We start from the raw sequence: 16860 nt of genomic DNA, 5'->3' as shown, positions 1-16860 counted from the left end.
TTATAACTACTCACATCTCCCTTTCCATATGATGAGAAAGAAAAAAAAAAAAAAAAAAAAAAATCACATTCCATGCACATCCCATTGTCCTGGCACACGCAAACCCTGCCCTTGCTTTAAATTAGGGGACGCTTCCTACCAAATTTGGGAGTCCTATCTCTTAAAACAGGGTTGGGCAAAAGGGCCTCTGCAGGCTGGATCTGGACCACAGAGTCCCTGCTACTCCCCTGCTCCCAGGCCAATTAAGGCCTGGGGGCAGGAGGAAGCGCATGAAGTTCCCTCCACCCTGCCAGGAACGTGCGGCACTTAGAAGTGCCACGCACTCCTGGCAGGGCAGGAGGAGACTTTTGATTGGTCTGGGGACAGAAGGGGAAGCATGAAAAGTCTCCCACTGCCAGGGCATCATGATCTGAGGGTGGGGAAGCAAGGAAATATCCTGGCCCCACCCCTTCTGCTTGAGGCCCCGCACCTTCCGGTGCAGCCTGGGGCCACTTCAAAAATTTCTGAAGTGGCCCCCAGCAAAAAATTATTGCCCATCCCTGTTTTAGGATGAGTTCTTGAACAGAGATGCATAGACGGACACACAGATGTACAAACTCAAATATATAGTACAGGCAGTCCCCGGGTTACGTACAAGATAGGGACTGTAGGTTTGTTCTTAAGTTGAATCTGTATGTAAGTCGGAACTGGCATCCAGATTCAGCCGCTTCTGAAACTGATCAGCGGCTGATTCCAGGAAGCCCGGGGCAGAGCAACTCTGCCTCGGGCTTCCTGTAGTCAGCTGCTGGTCAGTTTCAGCAGCGGCTGACTTGGGGACACCTGGGGACCAACCCAGCAGCACCCAAGCTGCTCTGCCCCAGGCGTCCTGATTCAGCCGCTGCTGAAACTGACCAGCAGCGGCTGAATCAGAGCAGCTGGGGTGCTACCGGGTTGGTCCAGTAGCGCCCAGAGCAGCACCCCAGCTGCTGTACCACAGGCGTCCGGAGAAAAGCCTGGTCTGCTGGGGGGGGGGGGGGGGGGGGCGGCGCACTAGCTGCGCCCCCCCTCCCCCCCAGCAGACCAGGGAGATGCGGGCAGCGGGACCGAGACACGCCGCGGTCCCGCCGCCTGGGTTCTCCACGGCTTTGCCCCCCCCCCAGCAGACCAGGGAGACGGGGAGCAAAGCCGCCGAGGACGCCGGCAGCGGGACAGCCGCGGCGCGTCTGGGCTGTCCCGCTGCCCGCGTGCTCCGCAGCTTTGCTCTCCCACTACCCGCCTGCTCTGCGGCTTTGCTCCACGTCTCCCTGGTCTGCTGGAGGGGGGGGGGGCTACCCCACCCAGCAGACCAGGGAGACGGAGCAGCTTTTCTGGCCCCGGAGGACGCGGGCAGCGGGACCGTAGCCCATCTGGGCGTCCCGCCGCTCCCGTCCTCCGGGGCGAGAAGAGCCCCGTTCGTAACTGCGGATCCGACATAAGTCGGATCTGCATAACTCGGGGGACTGCCTGTAGATGGTTCACAATAGCAGATGAACTGATTAATCAGATTTTCAAAAGAGGCACAGAATGAAGAAGTTCTGGATATAGTTGCCTAGGTCAGTGTTTTTCAAGCTCTCACATATCAGGGACCAACATACTGCCTTCCTAAACTGTGTCAAAGAGTATGTAATGGTCTATGGACTGTTCATTGAGACAGTGGTCTTGGTCATCTCTTTTCATTTTCAAGATATGGGCTAATAGTGGTGGCTCTCAGAGCATCAACAATAACTACAACTAATTAAGTGGCCCATTCTATCATACTAACTGTGAACAATATCTTACCTCCAGAAGTGATCCCATAGATTCAAGGTGGAAGAACTGGAGTCAGAGTCTAAAGACATATTTCATCTGATTTGTCATTAATGCATTTGTGAACCAATCCTAATCAAGTTTCATAACATTCAGTTTGTCTCTGAGCTCACGTCTGATGGAAGAAGTCCAGAAACACAGTACGCTTTTGGTAAAAATAAAGCGGTCTCTCCCATTACAACTAAACTAATGTATGAAATAAAAACTTGTTTCTAAAGATGCTAAAAAAAACCTATGCCAAGTCGTGGCTTCTTGGGTTCTAATTCTCAACAGAAATTCTATAGTACACGTCTCATAAAAGCAAGGTTCAGTGGCTCACAATAGGATTTCTCTGGAATAATTTCAGGAGTTTTATTTTATTTTACTTAGAAGCAAAAAGGAAGTCAGTCAATATTACAAGTATCTAGGAGATAAATTCATAATGTAGTAGACTGGAAAATTCTGTTTCTCCACTTTATGCCTTATACAGAACAGCTACAGTAGCAGAGGTAACTACACTACAAGATAGCTGATAAAAGGGTGTCTCAAACTGAAACTTTACTACATTATGAGTCATTCTTTGATATGTCTTAGCAAGTCTATGAAATCCCTAGAAGGTACCAATGTTTGTAATGTGATCCCCATGTTCCAAAGGGCTAGACTTAAGACCAACAGTTCACTCATAAGAGGAACTCAGTCTGGGCACTACCCATAATATTTAAAGGATATTTCTGTTTTATGATCCTACCTACCTTTAGCACAAATTTTAAAAGGACATGAGTACAAGTGCTATTCATTCACACTTTCCAACTTGACAGGTCATCTGGGGAAGTGCATGTATATGCTAAGGATGTGAAGTAATTAGCTAATTGAATTGTCAATGCATTTTTGCATCGACTATTCAATTAGTTGATAGGGCAGAGCTGCCCCCTTTAAAATGCCATGGCACTGCTGCTTTGAAGTACCCTCCCTTCTATCCCCCCTCCCTTGCTGCCTCTGATAGAGGTGGCAAGGGAGGGGGGAAGCAACTAGTCGACTAGTCAATAAGCATTTACTTATCGGATAGTCAACTAATATTCAACATTCCTAGTACATGTACCAGACAGACAGAACAGCTCTGCCAGTCTACAATAAACCTGTATCAGATTTTTTTTTTTTTTAAAAGCTTTCCCAGCTCAGTTTTTAATTACGGTTCACAAAGCCATGGAAAAAAACAGAAACAGACTCAGTGTTAAAATACAAATTAGGATCAGTGTTTAAGTTTTACAAACTGTCAAAAGTATCTAACATGGCAATTATCGTCATCCGGTCACCACATTCCCTCCTATTGTTCATTACACACTTGTTTCTCCCTGTGTCACGTTAGAATGTAAGCTCTTTGTGCAGAGACAGCATCTTATGCGTTTGTAGTATGTCTCAGTGAAGCCTACAAGCACTGCTGATTATAACACGGTATGAACAGGTCCGACTTTCAATTTCCACATCATTCTCAAACCAGTCCTGATGCTTCCTGGACTGGTAGCCAGTGGTTTCTCCACAAGCCCAAATGATGGCATTTTTCAATTGACAGTGTTCTTCAATGTCTTCAGAGTGTACTATCAGCAGCTTCCTTTGGAGCGCTATCTGGTAGTGACTTAGTCTAGTTGGATCCTTCAAAGCCTTGTACACCTTGATCTTTCATTGGATTAGTTTCTTCTGAGTTCTCTGTTTGCTGGACCAATCACCATCTCATCCAGGCCACAGTGGAGATTAGGATTGTCACCAGTCATCAGTGCTAGTCATTGCATGCGTGAGAAGGACATTGTCATCGTCCACTCTCGGGGTTTGCACAATCTACAAGATGCCAGTGCTTCAATCGAAAATGTGGAACATTTCCCATATCTTGGAAGTCATCTCTCTACCAAGGTCAACATTGACGTGGCAATCCAGCATCGCCTTTTGCCCGCCTGAGACAAAGGGTCTTTGAAAACTGGGACATCATTGCCAAGACAAAGCTCCTTGTGTACCGTGCAGTGGTTGTTCCAACACTGCTGTATGCATGTGAAACCTGGCCAACATATAAATGTCGCCTGAAGGCACTTGAACAATACTGTACCATCAAAACTACCTCAGGAGAATCCTAAATATCCCTTGGGAGGGCAGACACATGAACGCTACCATCCTAGAAGAGTCAAACATGACCAGCATTGAAGCTATCATGCTGGACTGGTCACTTGGTCTGGATGCCTGATCAGCACCTCCCAAAATAGATTCTGTTCTCTGAGCTGAAAGAAGGATGGAGGAGTGTCAGAGCCAGACGAAGCAATATAAGGACATGTTCAAGGCAAACATGAAAAAGTTCAACATCGGTGTTGACACCTGGGAGAACATTCCCAGTCCAGTGGAGAGCAGTAATCTGAGGAGATGGCCCAATTTGAGTTGTCCCATCGCAGTGCAGACAAGGAGAGGCAGAGAAGGAAAAAAAAAGAGCTGCAAAAACCGCCCTGCATCCCTCCAATAGCCACCGGCCACTGCCCCTTCTGTGATCAACCCGATTCTGGAGCTGCAGGTCTTGTCAGCCATCTATGGATCCACAAATAGGAGGGTGACAGGAAGATGTCCTACTCGTTATCGAGTGACTACACAGAGAGAAACAGGTCTTGTTTTCTCAGCTGAAAGGATACCGTAATATGGGAGGACAACATAAGTGTTATAAGGACTTGCTAAAGGGTAATTTAAAGAAGCATAACATTGACACTTGCCCAGGATTGTTCAAAATGGAGAGAAGTCCGACACAAAGGCTCTCTGTATTTTGAATATGCCCACCAACAACCTGAAGAGGAGAAGAGGTACAGGAGGAAGGGGAAACTTGCTTTTAATCATAATCAACAGCCTCCTGCTGTACCTGGAAACATCTGTCTTCGCTGTAACAGAATTTGGGTATGTCTATACTACAGCGTTATTTTGAAATAGTTAATTTGAAATAACGCGTCTACTCAAAGTCCATTTTGAAATAACATTTTGCTATTTCAAAATAGCGCATCCACACGGAGTGGTTGCTGCATCGCATTTAACGCCAGCCAGAACCAGGTCCAGCAAGGCATCAGGTCAGGAGGTACTTTGTGTGGCTGCTGCCTAAGGCTACCTGCCCTCTCCCCTCCTCCCCCCGGACAACCTGTTCTCTGCTTTCGCTGCTTGCTTGCCTACCTCAATGAGGGACAGCAAAGCATTTTGTCTCTGCGTGCTCTGGTTACCCGCACTCGGAACACCACAGCACTCTGCAACATGGAGCCAGAGCTGCGCCGGGCACTCTGGTGCTTCTCGTGGACACGTTGCTGCAAGCCTGGCTGCACTTTCTGCAGGCTGCCATCCGGGAGGTCCATCGGGGGACTGTCAGTATGCAGGAGGCCCTGCAGGAGAGCTTCCACCCTGAGGAGCACTAAGAGCCTCCCTGGTCTACCCCACTGGGGGGCTTGTGCCTCATTCCTCCCTCATGTTCTTCCACTTACCCCTCCCTAATGTCAAATAAGATACATGTATTTTCATGAACACAAAGTCTCTTTAACAAAACTGGGGTGGGGAGGAACAAAACTCTGGTGAGACTGAGGAAAGGAGACGGGAGAGAGGAGAAGAGAGGGTAGGAGAGGGCAGGGGGAAACCTGGGAGAAGGGAGCTGGAAGGGGGAAAATGAAGCTCAGGGCTCAGGGTTGGGGGGGGGGGGGGTCTTGCCGGACCAACTTGATTTTCATGCAAACTTGCTCCTGGGTTTGCATGTGGCCTTTGGTGGCCAGGATGGTCTATCCTGCCATAGACGGTCACGTTCCTCCATCTAGTGCAGAGATCATGGATGTTGGGGCATCCCCCCCCCCCAACCTGAATAAGGTCGATGATCTCCACCATGGACCAGGAAGGCACCCGCCTTCTCCGGGCCCTGGCAGGCTTCTGGGAGCTGGCAGACTGCTTGTGGGGAGTGGTGGAGGGCTGGCTGCCAGTGACTTGCTGGCTCATGTTTTGGGGCCACTGGGTCAGGGGCAGTGACTGCTGGCTCTGGGCTGGCAGGCAGGCTTGGAGCTGACACAGGCACTGTGGCCAGAGTCAACCCTTTAAAGGCTTCAGGGAGGGGGGAGGGAGAGGAGTGTTCTTGGTTGAGGCTGGAGTGGCCACCAGGGCACCCTGGGAAGGCTAGAGGCCCCCTATTTCATTATAAGTGTCTACACAGCACTTATTTCAAAATAGCTATTTCAAATTTGGCCTTATTCCTCCTGGAATGAGGTTTACCAAATTCAAAATAAGCACTCTGCTATTTCGAATTAATTTTGAAATAGCGGTTTGGCTGTGTAGATGCTAGTAAAGTTATTTTGAAATAACTTTGCTGTGTAGACATACCCCTTGTGATTCAAGGATTGGCTTTATCCGCCACCTGAGGGCTCAATTCCTATGGAAGATCATCATATTTGGCAATGAGTGATTGCCATCACATCTTAGAGTAGAACAGAGGCACTCTATAAAGAGTATGTCTATTTATCACCTTTTTTGAAATCAGGTTCCTCCCACCCAGTTCCAGTAAAAGAAGTTGTACATGCTCATGAAAAAATATTTTTCTAGTACAATACTATGTAGACCATCAACCCAAATAGCACTGTTTTTTCACAGTGGGAGTGACAAGAAATAGTGAGATATAGAACAGTCTTGATGTACAGCATACAATGGATCACTTACTGCTTCAGGTATTCTTTCAGAAACCTTTAGCTTTGAATGGATTATGCTATTCCCCACAGATCGGCCCTTTCTCCTTCATTAAACTGCAGGTAATAAACACTTCTTTCAACTTAGTGTTTCAATAAAATGCCATAAGTTCTGTAATTTCTCACATCCTTTTACATAGTTCACATTAGTGAGCTGTGAAACATTCCCCCACCGCATTTCATGCTTATATACCATATTGGCAAAAGGGCAATGCCTCTTTGCTTGAGGATCTCTTGGGTCCAGTCAGTACATGGGATAGCAAGATATGAGATTTCAAAGCAGATAGAGTAGCTGGAGGCTAAGAGGCAGCTACATAATATATCAGATGCAGCCTTATAAAGAAGTACCAGACAGAGATACCCTAGAAAGAGCTAGTAGTACAGCCGATAGCTAAAGTTGCCTGAAGCTTTGCATTGCAAGACTGAGTTTCCAGTTGCTCATAACTTTGCCCAACTTAACCCTTCATGCTTGGTATCTGCTGAACTCCTTCAAAAAGCTTCAGCTAAGATAGTTCAGCTGTTACCAAAAGTTAGATTAGGGAAGAGATATTTTTAAGCAGTTCAACACCAGTTTCATGGAAATGTTCTACCAGTTCTATGGTTCAGACCATAGACTTGAATACTAGCACAGAATGGGGGTATCGGTCACCTCTAGCATCAGGGACATGCCTTTTGATGATCCCAGGAAAAAGATGCCCAATTGCTCATAGCTTCACCAGTCTCAGTTCATACATGCTCAGAGAATTAGAGTTCAGAAGCTAAAACCTCTGACAAGTTTGACTGCATTAAGCATCCTCCAACAACTCACAAATTACTTCTCTCATTACTGCAGGCCAGAGCCTTGGAATGGAGAACAGTGGGGTTCTCTCAATGCTCTCCTTGCTGGCACCCAAAAGGGGCAAAGAAAAGGAAGCCACCTGACTCAAATGTCACCTGTACATTTCCAGAGCACTATCCATCCTATCCACTGAATGAGGAAGGGGTTCTATGGGAAAAAAATGGTATGGAATCATGCAATTAGAAACTATATCATAATGTAAATACATGAGGCTGCTGAATTAAGGTTGCCTATGTAATCTTAATTCAAGCATTTCTAAGTTTGTAGTGCTTTCATTTTGCAACCTTAACATTCATTTAGCACAGCTTTTGATATGTTATTTATAATCAAGACAGAATTATTTTAGTTTTCCTGGGCTGGAACCTGCTTCTCTGATGCTAAGAAATTTTACTCATGTAAATAATTGATATGTCTGATCCTATTTAAAGCTGGAGTTACTCGTGGGAGTAATGTCTGCCAAAACTGACCATGTGAAGTTTTGCAGGGGCAGGAGAAGAGAGTCACGTATGTTACACAATCCAGAGAGTCGGATTTTAAATTTATCCCAGCAGCAGCAACAGTAACATACGTGCAGACCTGAAAAAAGTTATCCTAATTTTAGCTCTCATATAAAAACAATTTTGTCTGAAGATCCAAACTAAAAAAGTTACGTGGATCTCAGCAGGAAAAACTAATTTGTCTCTTTTCAGATTGTGTATTTTCCAACGCACTCTATTTTGACATTTGGCATGCCATGAACTATTCTTATCCTCCTAAATAGCTGAACTGTTTAGTCAAATGCTACTGCTGAACAATATTTCACAAGCTACAGAAAAACTCCTAGGGCATTAATGTGTTAAGCCAAGAAGCTAAAACGTTAGGCGTAAGTTTCCTATACCACAAGAGGCTGGGAAAGAGAAAGACTGGGGAAGCAATATGCCCTTGAGCAACTCAAAGTTTCCACTAAGTCAGTGGTTCTCAAACTTTTTGGGCTCCGGAACCCTTTACACACGAAAAAAAAAGTATGTGGTGCCCCAGAGGTCCACTGATAGTATGTGTTGTACCTATCGATGTTTCCAGTTTGTCAACCTCGCGGAGCCCCTGGAGCTCCGCAGAGCACAGTTTGAGAAACACTGCACTAAGTTATGTTTTTCAGAAAGGTTATCAAGAAAATTTAACTTTTCCTCCATAGATCCATGGAAAAGGATTTCCAGATATTTTTATTTAGAAGGGAAGACTGCAAAAAAAGCTTTATTTGTCCCTAAAAATGATTTTAAATCACTAGTCAGGCTTGGATTTGTATTATGTTCTTTTTTGGTCCAGGCAGTGGATTACAAATAGCACATTAATTCATTCTGAACATAGATAGCTTTGATAAATTCATTGTTTTGTCCATGAGTTGGGATATGGTGAGGTTTCTCACGCGTTTCCTTCTTATGTTTCTGATCGGCTTTATCACTTGGTTTGATTTGACAGATGGTCACAGGAAGAGAGTTCAGCGAGATGATCTTACTTCAGTTCCCAGCACATGAGATTACACTTCATGAGTAACTAGCTCTAAACAGCTTAGTGGCAGCAGCATAAACTTGTTTGCCATAGGACATGCAAACTACCGAGCATGGTTCAGTATGAACCAGAGTGCCAACAAAATGAGATGATGCAGAAGAATTTGATCAAACATTTTAAGTTAAAAATACTTCTGTAATTAAGGTAACAAATGCATTCCATGTATTAGTAAAGGAGTACACAACACACCCTAGACTTCAGAATAGAAATTATCCTCTGATACCCCTAACCAACATTCTGTTTAAGAAAACTTTGAATATCTTAGTGCATTAACAATTTCCACAATTGTAACTCAGTCCCGTTGGGTTTAAGTAGTATTATGTTGCTGTACAGGGGGTTAAATACTTGCAATATAGCCAACTGACAGTTGCTCCGAGAACCACAATTCTGAATTTCCTTCCCCTCATTATCTCCTTCCTCTCTCTAGCCCAGTTTCTGTGGGTTGAGTCCTCAGCTATAGTGTCACTTTAGGTGTTGGTTTTACATTTGATTTTAATGAAAAACAGTAAAGGAAAAGAGTGAGTTAGTGTACGGAAATATTTATTATATCATATGAAGATCAAGAGATCGCAATTAAGTACTCAGGGCATAAAATGTAGTTAGGAAATTAAGGGTGGAATGGACTGCCTGTGCAGTTTTGGGTGTTTTTTTTTTAAATCAGGAACTAGGAAAGATATTTGTTCTTAGTAATGGTAAAATTTTTGAAAGTTTTCATTTGAATTCATTGAAATGTAGTAATCATGGAGTTCTATGACAACTTTTTAGTCACTTATCAGAGCAGTACAGCACTTCAATAGTTTTCTGCCATCTTTTGTACTAGGAAACAGTTCTACCAGAGTCAATTTTTACTTTATAAAATATTTAGTGACATTTCAGCCATCATTGGCCTTTAAAAATTATAACACAATGTGTACCAGCGTAACCAACCTGTATACCTGTCACCACACTAGCTACAGGCAGAACAGCAACTGTCAGACTCAACTGCTATTGATCTTGTTTCACAAAACAAAGTAACATTTTCATTATAGTCACATTTTCAAGCTACTCTTCACCACACTTGCACAGTAGTGGACAACTAATCAAAGTACAATGTTGGTTGTTACTTGAAGGAAATTGGTCTAATATTAGCATAGGCCTGAGTAAAGGCTGAGGGTTTGAGTTGTGTACCTTTTTCTATTTTCAAAGTTTTCAAGCTATCCTTCCTCTGCACAAAAAAAAAAGGGGGGGGGGGAGACACACCCAAACAAACAACCCCACAAACCAAGCACCACCCTTATAGTCTCCTAACTAGAGTCAGAACTCTTAGATGATGGTACTTAACTAAATTACCTTACTGAATTATAAAAGCAAACCATGGCTCAGAAGTACTAACATCTGGAGTAAACTAAAAAGTTATAATAGAACAGGGAAGTCCATTAATAAACTAAAGGTTTGGGATTTAGCAAGTAATTCTCTACAATGTCTTGCAAATGTTTGGAAAATGGAGCTTGAAAGAGTACTGGGATTGTGGGAAGGTCCTCTACAGCAGTTGCACATATATCCTTCCAAAAAATTAGGAAGGCATATATAATATTACACCTTCCATGGTACCATTCTCTTGGAAATATTTCAACTAGCCAGGACTTAGTCTAAAATAAGTATTTGTTTTTTTAATTTTAAGCATTTTTTTTACCTGCAATCTGACATTTCCTATAACAAAGCTGTGGTGGAATCATCTGGGATTTGGTACTGGAAAACATGCTTAATGTAAGACACTAGTCCACAGAAGAATGTTGTTCTTTTTCTCTTATGTGATAATAAATGTAAAGATCTAGGATAAGGTGTCTATTGCTGCTTCTAGGTGTAAATAATTAGTAAAATTCCTCAAACATTGTTTCCTTTTGACAAAGACAATCTAGTTAGTCTCCCATGAAGTTTGCACTGAAATAAGTAGTAACTTACTACTGAAATGCATCAGACTTTTACTTAGTCCTTTCAAAGTATATATACACATACAGAAGCACACTTTGGATCTAAAGTCTTGTGTCCTTATGGTGATAACCAGAGCTAGGGCTTATCCTTTTTCCACCTGACTAGGACCATTATGCAATTATAAATCTTTGCTTACATGTAGTTCAAGTAGTTTAATTTCCTTCCTATGCAAGATCCCACATTCTTTGTCTTAATCATCCTAGATTAACACTGAATTCAAATTGGTAGGCAGTTACCTAATTGATTTTAGAGCTTCTATGACAAATTGAGAGGATTCTGAAGCTAGACACCACCTATATGGAACTTGTTTCACTATGATAGCATTTGTTACATTTGCTCTTTTCATTCTTTACGGGGGATGTGAGAACATATCTTTTCAAGTCATTTAATTCAGCTGTTCTTTGTGCAAGATATGTGCCACAATCTCCACACTTCATTTATAAGTTTTCTGGCATTCCTCTTCGAAAAAATATGTACTGTACATTGCAAAATAGCATAAATTACTATAGCGCCTATTAGTCAATACTTATTACCATTTAAGTGTTTCTGGAGCTCCCAATACTGAAATTTGTAGCTAACAAGAAAATTTTTAAATGACAATATAGTCAACACAATATTCACTACTCACCACATACAACTATTAAATTAACATTACTACAATATATTTGCAAAGCAGTTCAATTCACATTTCCACTAGTTTATAACAGGTGTTCCAGTTTATCACATTAACTTACTGCTAATTTGCATATACAATTATAAAAAGCCCAAGTGCAAGTGAATGCTCTTGGCTCAATAGCTACAGTTGGTGCAAAGCTTCCTGAACAGTTTATAATAATTTTTCTTCTTAAGTGATCTCAAAAAAAAAAATACAGCAACTAGACTAAAAGACTATCATAAACTAAGAAGAAAACAAATGTGTTGATACTATTAACAAGTATGATTCAATATCTGTACCTATGCTAACATGCTTAATTCATTTTTGCATTATTAAAAAACCTGATACTTCTCTGCAGTTTCAATCATAATACTATCAGTTCCCCAGATTGACAAACAGTATTCACCTATGGGGAAAAAATTAAGTTTGTACTGTCTGCGAAAGAATCAACAACTCTATTAGCTTTGGCATCTAAAGTTGAGTGGAACCACAAAAAAGAAATAACCCCATGTTTAACTCAAACCCATTAACCCGAGTTTATACTGCAGTTTAAATTCCAACAACATAACGTATTTATTACAATTAATTAAAAAATATCTTTGTTCCATGGGAAGGGAAAAGAGCTCAAAGTGGAGACTTCCTGAGGGCTAATAAGTTACGTTTGGACAGAAATCTATAGTTTGGATTTGATATCAACACAGTTGCTGCGTCAGCATTTAAGGTGACTATTACTATCCCATTCAGAGTCGTGGACTATGCTGAGTATGGAGAAAACATTTTGTGTATTTCCCCTTCTCAGACACGTTCACGCTCCGAAAACACCCCTCACCCCCCCGCACACACATTCTTTGCAACTGTGTCTCCTTTGAAGCGTATGAAAAAGCAGCCAACTGAAGCGCTGTGTACAAGACTCACATGCTTGCATTATGCTGTAACTTAACTCCCACAGAGAAGCAACATCACTGCCAGGGCTCTACAGAGCTAGAAAAAACATGCTTCTTACCCCCTGCCCCTTTATCCCGTCTCTGACGCGAGGGTAGAGGAGGATGGAAAGTGGTTTTCGAAGGTTGAGTTCACAGGCCTTGGTAGCAAGACCATTTAAAATAAAAATCATGTGACACCGCGGCAAACCTTGTTTTAAGCCACCCACTTTTAAGGATGAGTTGGAGGCCTCGCAAGGACAGTCACAAGCCCCCAAAATGCTCCCCTCTGCCACAGGAAACCTCTCTGTCAATAAGGCCAGGAGAAGGGGCCACACTCGCCCAGGAGCCCCCCTGCAAAGTCATACACCCCGTCCAGGGGGAAAGAAAGTCCTCGCAGCCCCTGCCGGCTGATTTAAAGAATCCAGAGAGGCCAGAAAACGTACTTACTTATACAGGTAACATTGTTTCACTGCCTCCCCAGACACAGAACCACTAGCAGTCCAGTCCCCCCAACTGCTGTGCATTTCAACCAAGCCCTACCGGGATCCAAGGCGGGCTGTACACAAGAGCAGCCCAGCCTCGCCAAGCCAATGAGTCCCTGCTTCTCCGGCGACTGAAGCAGCGTCCACTCAATCAGCAGCCAGCGAAGGTGGAGCCTGGGCCGGTTTAGCAGCACAGCGGCTGTGTTCGCTGGAAAGAGAAAGCGCAGCGCTACTTCCTGCTCGGAACCACGTGACTCCCTCCCCCCCAGGTGCTCCAGCTGTGCAGTATTTAATGTCAATAGCCGAGGCGCTGGGTTGGTATTGGGCAGGCGAGTTCCCTGGCGCTGCAGACCTGCCACTAGTTCTCTTGGCTTTAATTAAAGGCTCTGGCTTTTATTTCTTCCTGGCAACTCGGACCAGTGCATTTAAAAACAATGTATAGCTGATGCTCTTGCACTGGCACAAGAAACAGCAGCTGTTTTCCATCTCGGTGTGTCCGCGGTAGGGATTGGGGCAATCCTCCCTCGGGTGCCGAAGAAGATATATGTGCAAAGCGATGTCTCCCGCTTCCCAACCTCCTCTCCCGCTCGCATGGACCGTAAGAGGATTTGGAGGCGTGCGAGCGGTCTGAAGGGTCTCGGGCCAGGTATTTGCACGCAGGATCCGAGCTTTGCTATTACCATGCGTGCTGGGGGCGACATCTGGCGCTGGCAGCTCCCTGGATCCGATAGAGGGTAATCCGAACTGAGCAGCGAGAGGCAGAGCCGCGGGGACGCAAATTCACCCAGCGAGCATCCTGCCTGCTGGAGTCCGCTGGCTGGGGCACTAGTCTGCAGGCTAAGCCATGGTGAAGGAGGAATGCAAAGCGCTGCTCGATGCGCTCAGCCGGGTGACTGCTTGCTACCGGCACATGGTGCTGACCATCGGGGGCACCTCGGACTCGCAGAACCTGCGGGAGGAGCTGAAGAAGACTCGGCAGAAAGCGCAGGAGCTGGCTGTGGCGAATAGGAACAAGCTCACCGCGGTGCTGAAGGACAAGACGGTGAGTAAGGAGGACAAGGCTGAATTCGAGAGGCTCTGGGTGATCTTCTCCACCTGCATGGAGATCCTGGAGATTGACATGAGGAGAGCCCTGGAGCTGGGCCAGGAGTTCCCTCTCAACGTACCCAAAAAGCACCTGATCCAGACGGGCATGAGCGGGGGGACCTCCGGGGTGGCCGCCAGGGCTATGAGCGTCCAGAACATGAAATACGAGGCTGAGCACAACATAGATGTAGTGGATTTGAAAGACCTGGAGAACGAAATCAACCAAGTAGGGGAGATGATGTACGAGATGGAGATGAAGGTGAATGTCCCCCAGTGGACAGTAGAGGCTAAGCAGGACCCTGGGGCTGAACTCAAATCCACCATTAGCGTGGGCGCCTCTTCCATTGGCATGGTCTCCGCGGAGGAAAACAAATCCTTCTGCGATATCAGCAAAGTTCTGGCTGGGATCATTTTCTCCGCGGTGCTCATTATCGCTATTGTCTTGGCGGTGTGTGTGGTAAAACTCTCATAGGCTGGCTGAGTGTTCCTGCAAGACACAGCGACTCCTCTCTCTCAAATATTTCATGCGGTATGGTGCGTTTCAAAAACGGTCACTTGGAAGAGCTGACACTTAACACCTTGCATATGAAAACCAATCTTTGGGGGACATACTATCTGATCATGCATCGAGCATCCGCATGTTTTGGTTGGTTTGTCTGAAAGCTCGGCGGGAAGGGGGGTACAGATCAGCCTACAGTATAGGATGACTTTTTTTTCTGGTCTTGTAACGGTTAACTGTGTGCAAAGTATCAGGGTATTATCACTACAGGCTATAGCAGGGATTTGTCTGCTATTAATAGATGACTATTCTCAGTAGCCTGAAATTATTGTTCTTTAATAGGCTCTGATATTCATTGCTGTCCATGTTTACAAAGTAGTTGAGAATTGCACAGGATTTGGGGGATAAGATGGATGTTTGTGACAAAATTAAGGGACATGTATGTGAGTTTCCCCCTCAAACACACAATATTCTGCCCAGAAGGAAAAAAACAGAAAAATCTCAGTAAGGATATGTAAACAATGTCTATCTTATCTTAATCCTTGGGGTCAAAACCTAGGAAAGTGTGCGATCAATGTTTGATACCAAATACTATTTGCAGATTTGCACTGTTTGTACAGACCCTAATTGCACTTTTTGGCACGGCACACACTGATAATCACTAACGGCAATCCAAATCTGCAAAAATGACAATGATCTTCTTTAGAACAGCATTCAAAGAGATGTATTAACAGGCTCCATCCTTCACTTTTATGTATCTTTTTTATTTTCTCCAACAAAAAAAAATGATTTGTGCTTCTTGTCCACATTCTTCTTTCCATGCAAGTGGTTGAACTTCACATCAGCTGTAGAATATATATTCTATATTTATCCAGAGTTAAAGGCAGCAATTTTAAAAACAGGTTGTGACAAACTAACAAAGTAATGTAAAGTGAAAACTGATGCTCTGGCTTGCCTGTCTCAGTTTTTTCCAGCACAAATAGAGGTTTAATCTCACGTTGATGGGTAGGGAGTCACACACGTGCAACTCCCATTACTGTTAATGAGATCTAGGCATATACCTGCAGGATCCAGAGGACACCAGATCTGCAGGGCTCAATCCTGTCATCTTTATTTGCTATATTAGTCCAACTAAAATACAGAATTGGACTTATGTTGGTGTCATTTATTGGGATGCCTGTGCAGTGGTGGGGTGTAAAAGTGTAAGAACAGAGCATAAAGCCAAGTTGGACTTTTTTCTTTTTTGTTTAACTATTTACACATGGACAGTTTAAACTCTTTTCCCTTCCCAATAAAACTGAGAGCTGAAATACCAATGACTTTGAAGAGAATTTCCATGATCTCTCACATAAAAATGCATGTATCCATTTTATATATGCAAATTATGTAAATCTTTTCTGTTTAAAATAGACCTGTTCCTATGTGCGGAGATTTTTAAGTAGCTATAAAGTGCCATGGGTATAGATAGTAGTATTCAGGCAAATATAAAAACAAGATACTTTTTAAATCCTATAAAGCAGTAAGCGATAACTTAACAATTCCTCTGATCTGGGCATAACATTCCTAAAATTTACCACAAAATATGTTGATTTAAAAGTCACTGGGCATATGCAGTAGTGTATATATGTGTTTAAACACAATCACATCAGCTTTCTTAATAAAATAATGGTGTGGTTCAAAGAAGGCAAACCTATTTAAAGTATTATTATTAATCATGTTCATTATAGTTTTGCCAAAGGGCCAATCAAGTATGAGTACCCATTCTATCCGGGCACAGTATAAACCCAGAGCAGAAGAGAGTTCCTTGCTCTGAAGAGCTTACATTCTAAACTGACAAGATAGAGGTTGGAGGAAGATGCTATGACATACAAGCAGAAAGTTTCATGGGGGTATTTAGAGGGGATAAGCTAAACAGGAAGAGGGTGAGGGGACAAAGCAGGGAAGAAGAAGGAAATGAGACAGATGTGAAGTGGAGGTGAGGAAGCTGGGGGGGAGGAGCAGGAAAGTTGGAGCAAATGGCTAATCAACACAGAACAGAGAAAGCACAGTCAAAACTGTAGAAAGTTCTTCAAAGGTACATTTAGACAGCGATGCTATTTTGAGATATTCTGGTATCCCGAAATTGCGTTTTCCACATCTTGACAGCACACCCATTATTTCAAAATAACGAGTGTGCTATTCCAATGTCCCTATAATCCTCATAGAACGAAGTTTAAGGGACGTTTCAGAATAGCGCTCTATTTTGCCACATTTTGAAATAAGCTATTGCACCCCAAAGGACCAAAAATCCCTGTGTTGGTTACTTCATTCTGCCTTTACTGGCCACAGTTCCTC

General features: G+C 43.7%; 2 protein-coding genes across 10 annotated transcripts in view; one reads left to right on the top strand and one right to left on the bottom strand.

Moving 5' to 3' along the window:
• Positions 1 to 13211, bottom strand: part of ANKRD27 (ankyrin repeat domain 27) — a 75471-nt gene extending 62260 nt beyond the window's left edge. For 6 of the 9 annotated variants that reach the window (XM_025183705.2, XM_006121231.4, XM_075940135.1 and 3 more), the window contains exon 1: positions 12907 to 13044. The gene's annotated coding sequence lies outside the window, so the exon portion shown is untranslated. Of the gene's footprint in view, positions 1 to 1797; positions 4916 to 12906 lie in introns of those variants that run through there. The other 3 variants (XM_075940137.1, XM_025183707.2, XM_025183706.2) reach the window with 3 other exon arrangements.
• On the top strand, positions 13202 to 15965 carry RGS9BP (regulator of G protein signaling 9 binding protein). The gene has a single exon (XM_006121234.4). It carries the CDS (start codon positions 13786 to 13788, stop codon positions 14497 to 14499), a length of 714 nt encoding a protein of 237 aa, XP_006121296.1. The 5' UTR covers positions 13202 to 13785; the 3' UTR covers positions 14500 to 15965.
• Positions 15966 to 16860: the final 895 nt, after the last annotated feature.

Source organism: Pelodiscus sinensis, chromosome 12 (genome assembly GCF_049634645.1).
Source record: "Pelodiscus sinensis isolate JC-2024 chromosome 12, ASM4963464v1, whole genome shotgun sequence".
Lineage (NCBI taxonomy): Eukaryota > Metazoa > Chordata > Testudines > Trionychidae > Pelodiscus > Pelodiscus sinensis.
The sequence above is the reverse complement of the archived record's forward strand: the minus strand, read 5'-3'. Positions and strand labels throughout refer to the sequence as shown.

What these genes read in the sequence shown, in the direction of transcription:
- RGS9BP (XM_006121234.4), top strand. Translation starts at nt 13,786, where the DNA reads ATGGTGAAGGAGGAATGCAAAGCGCTGCTCGATGCGCTCAGCCGGGTG.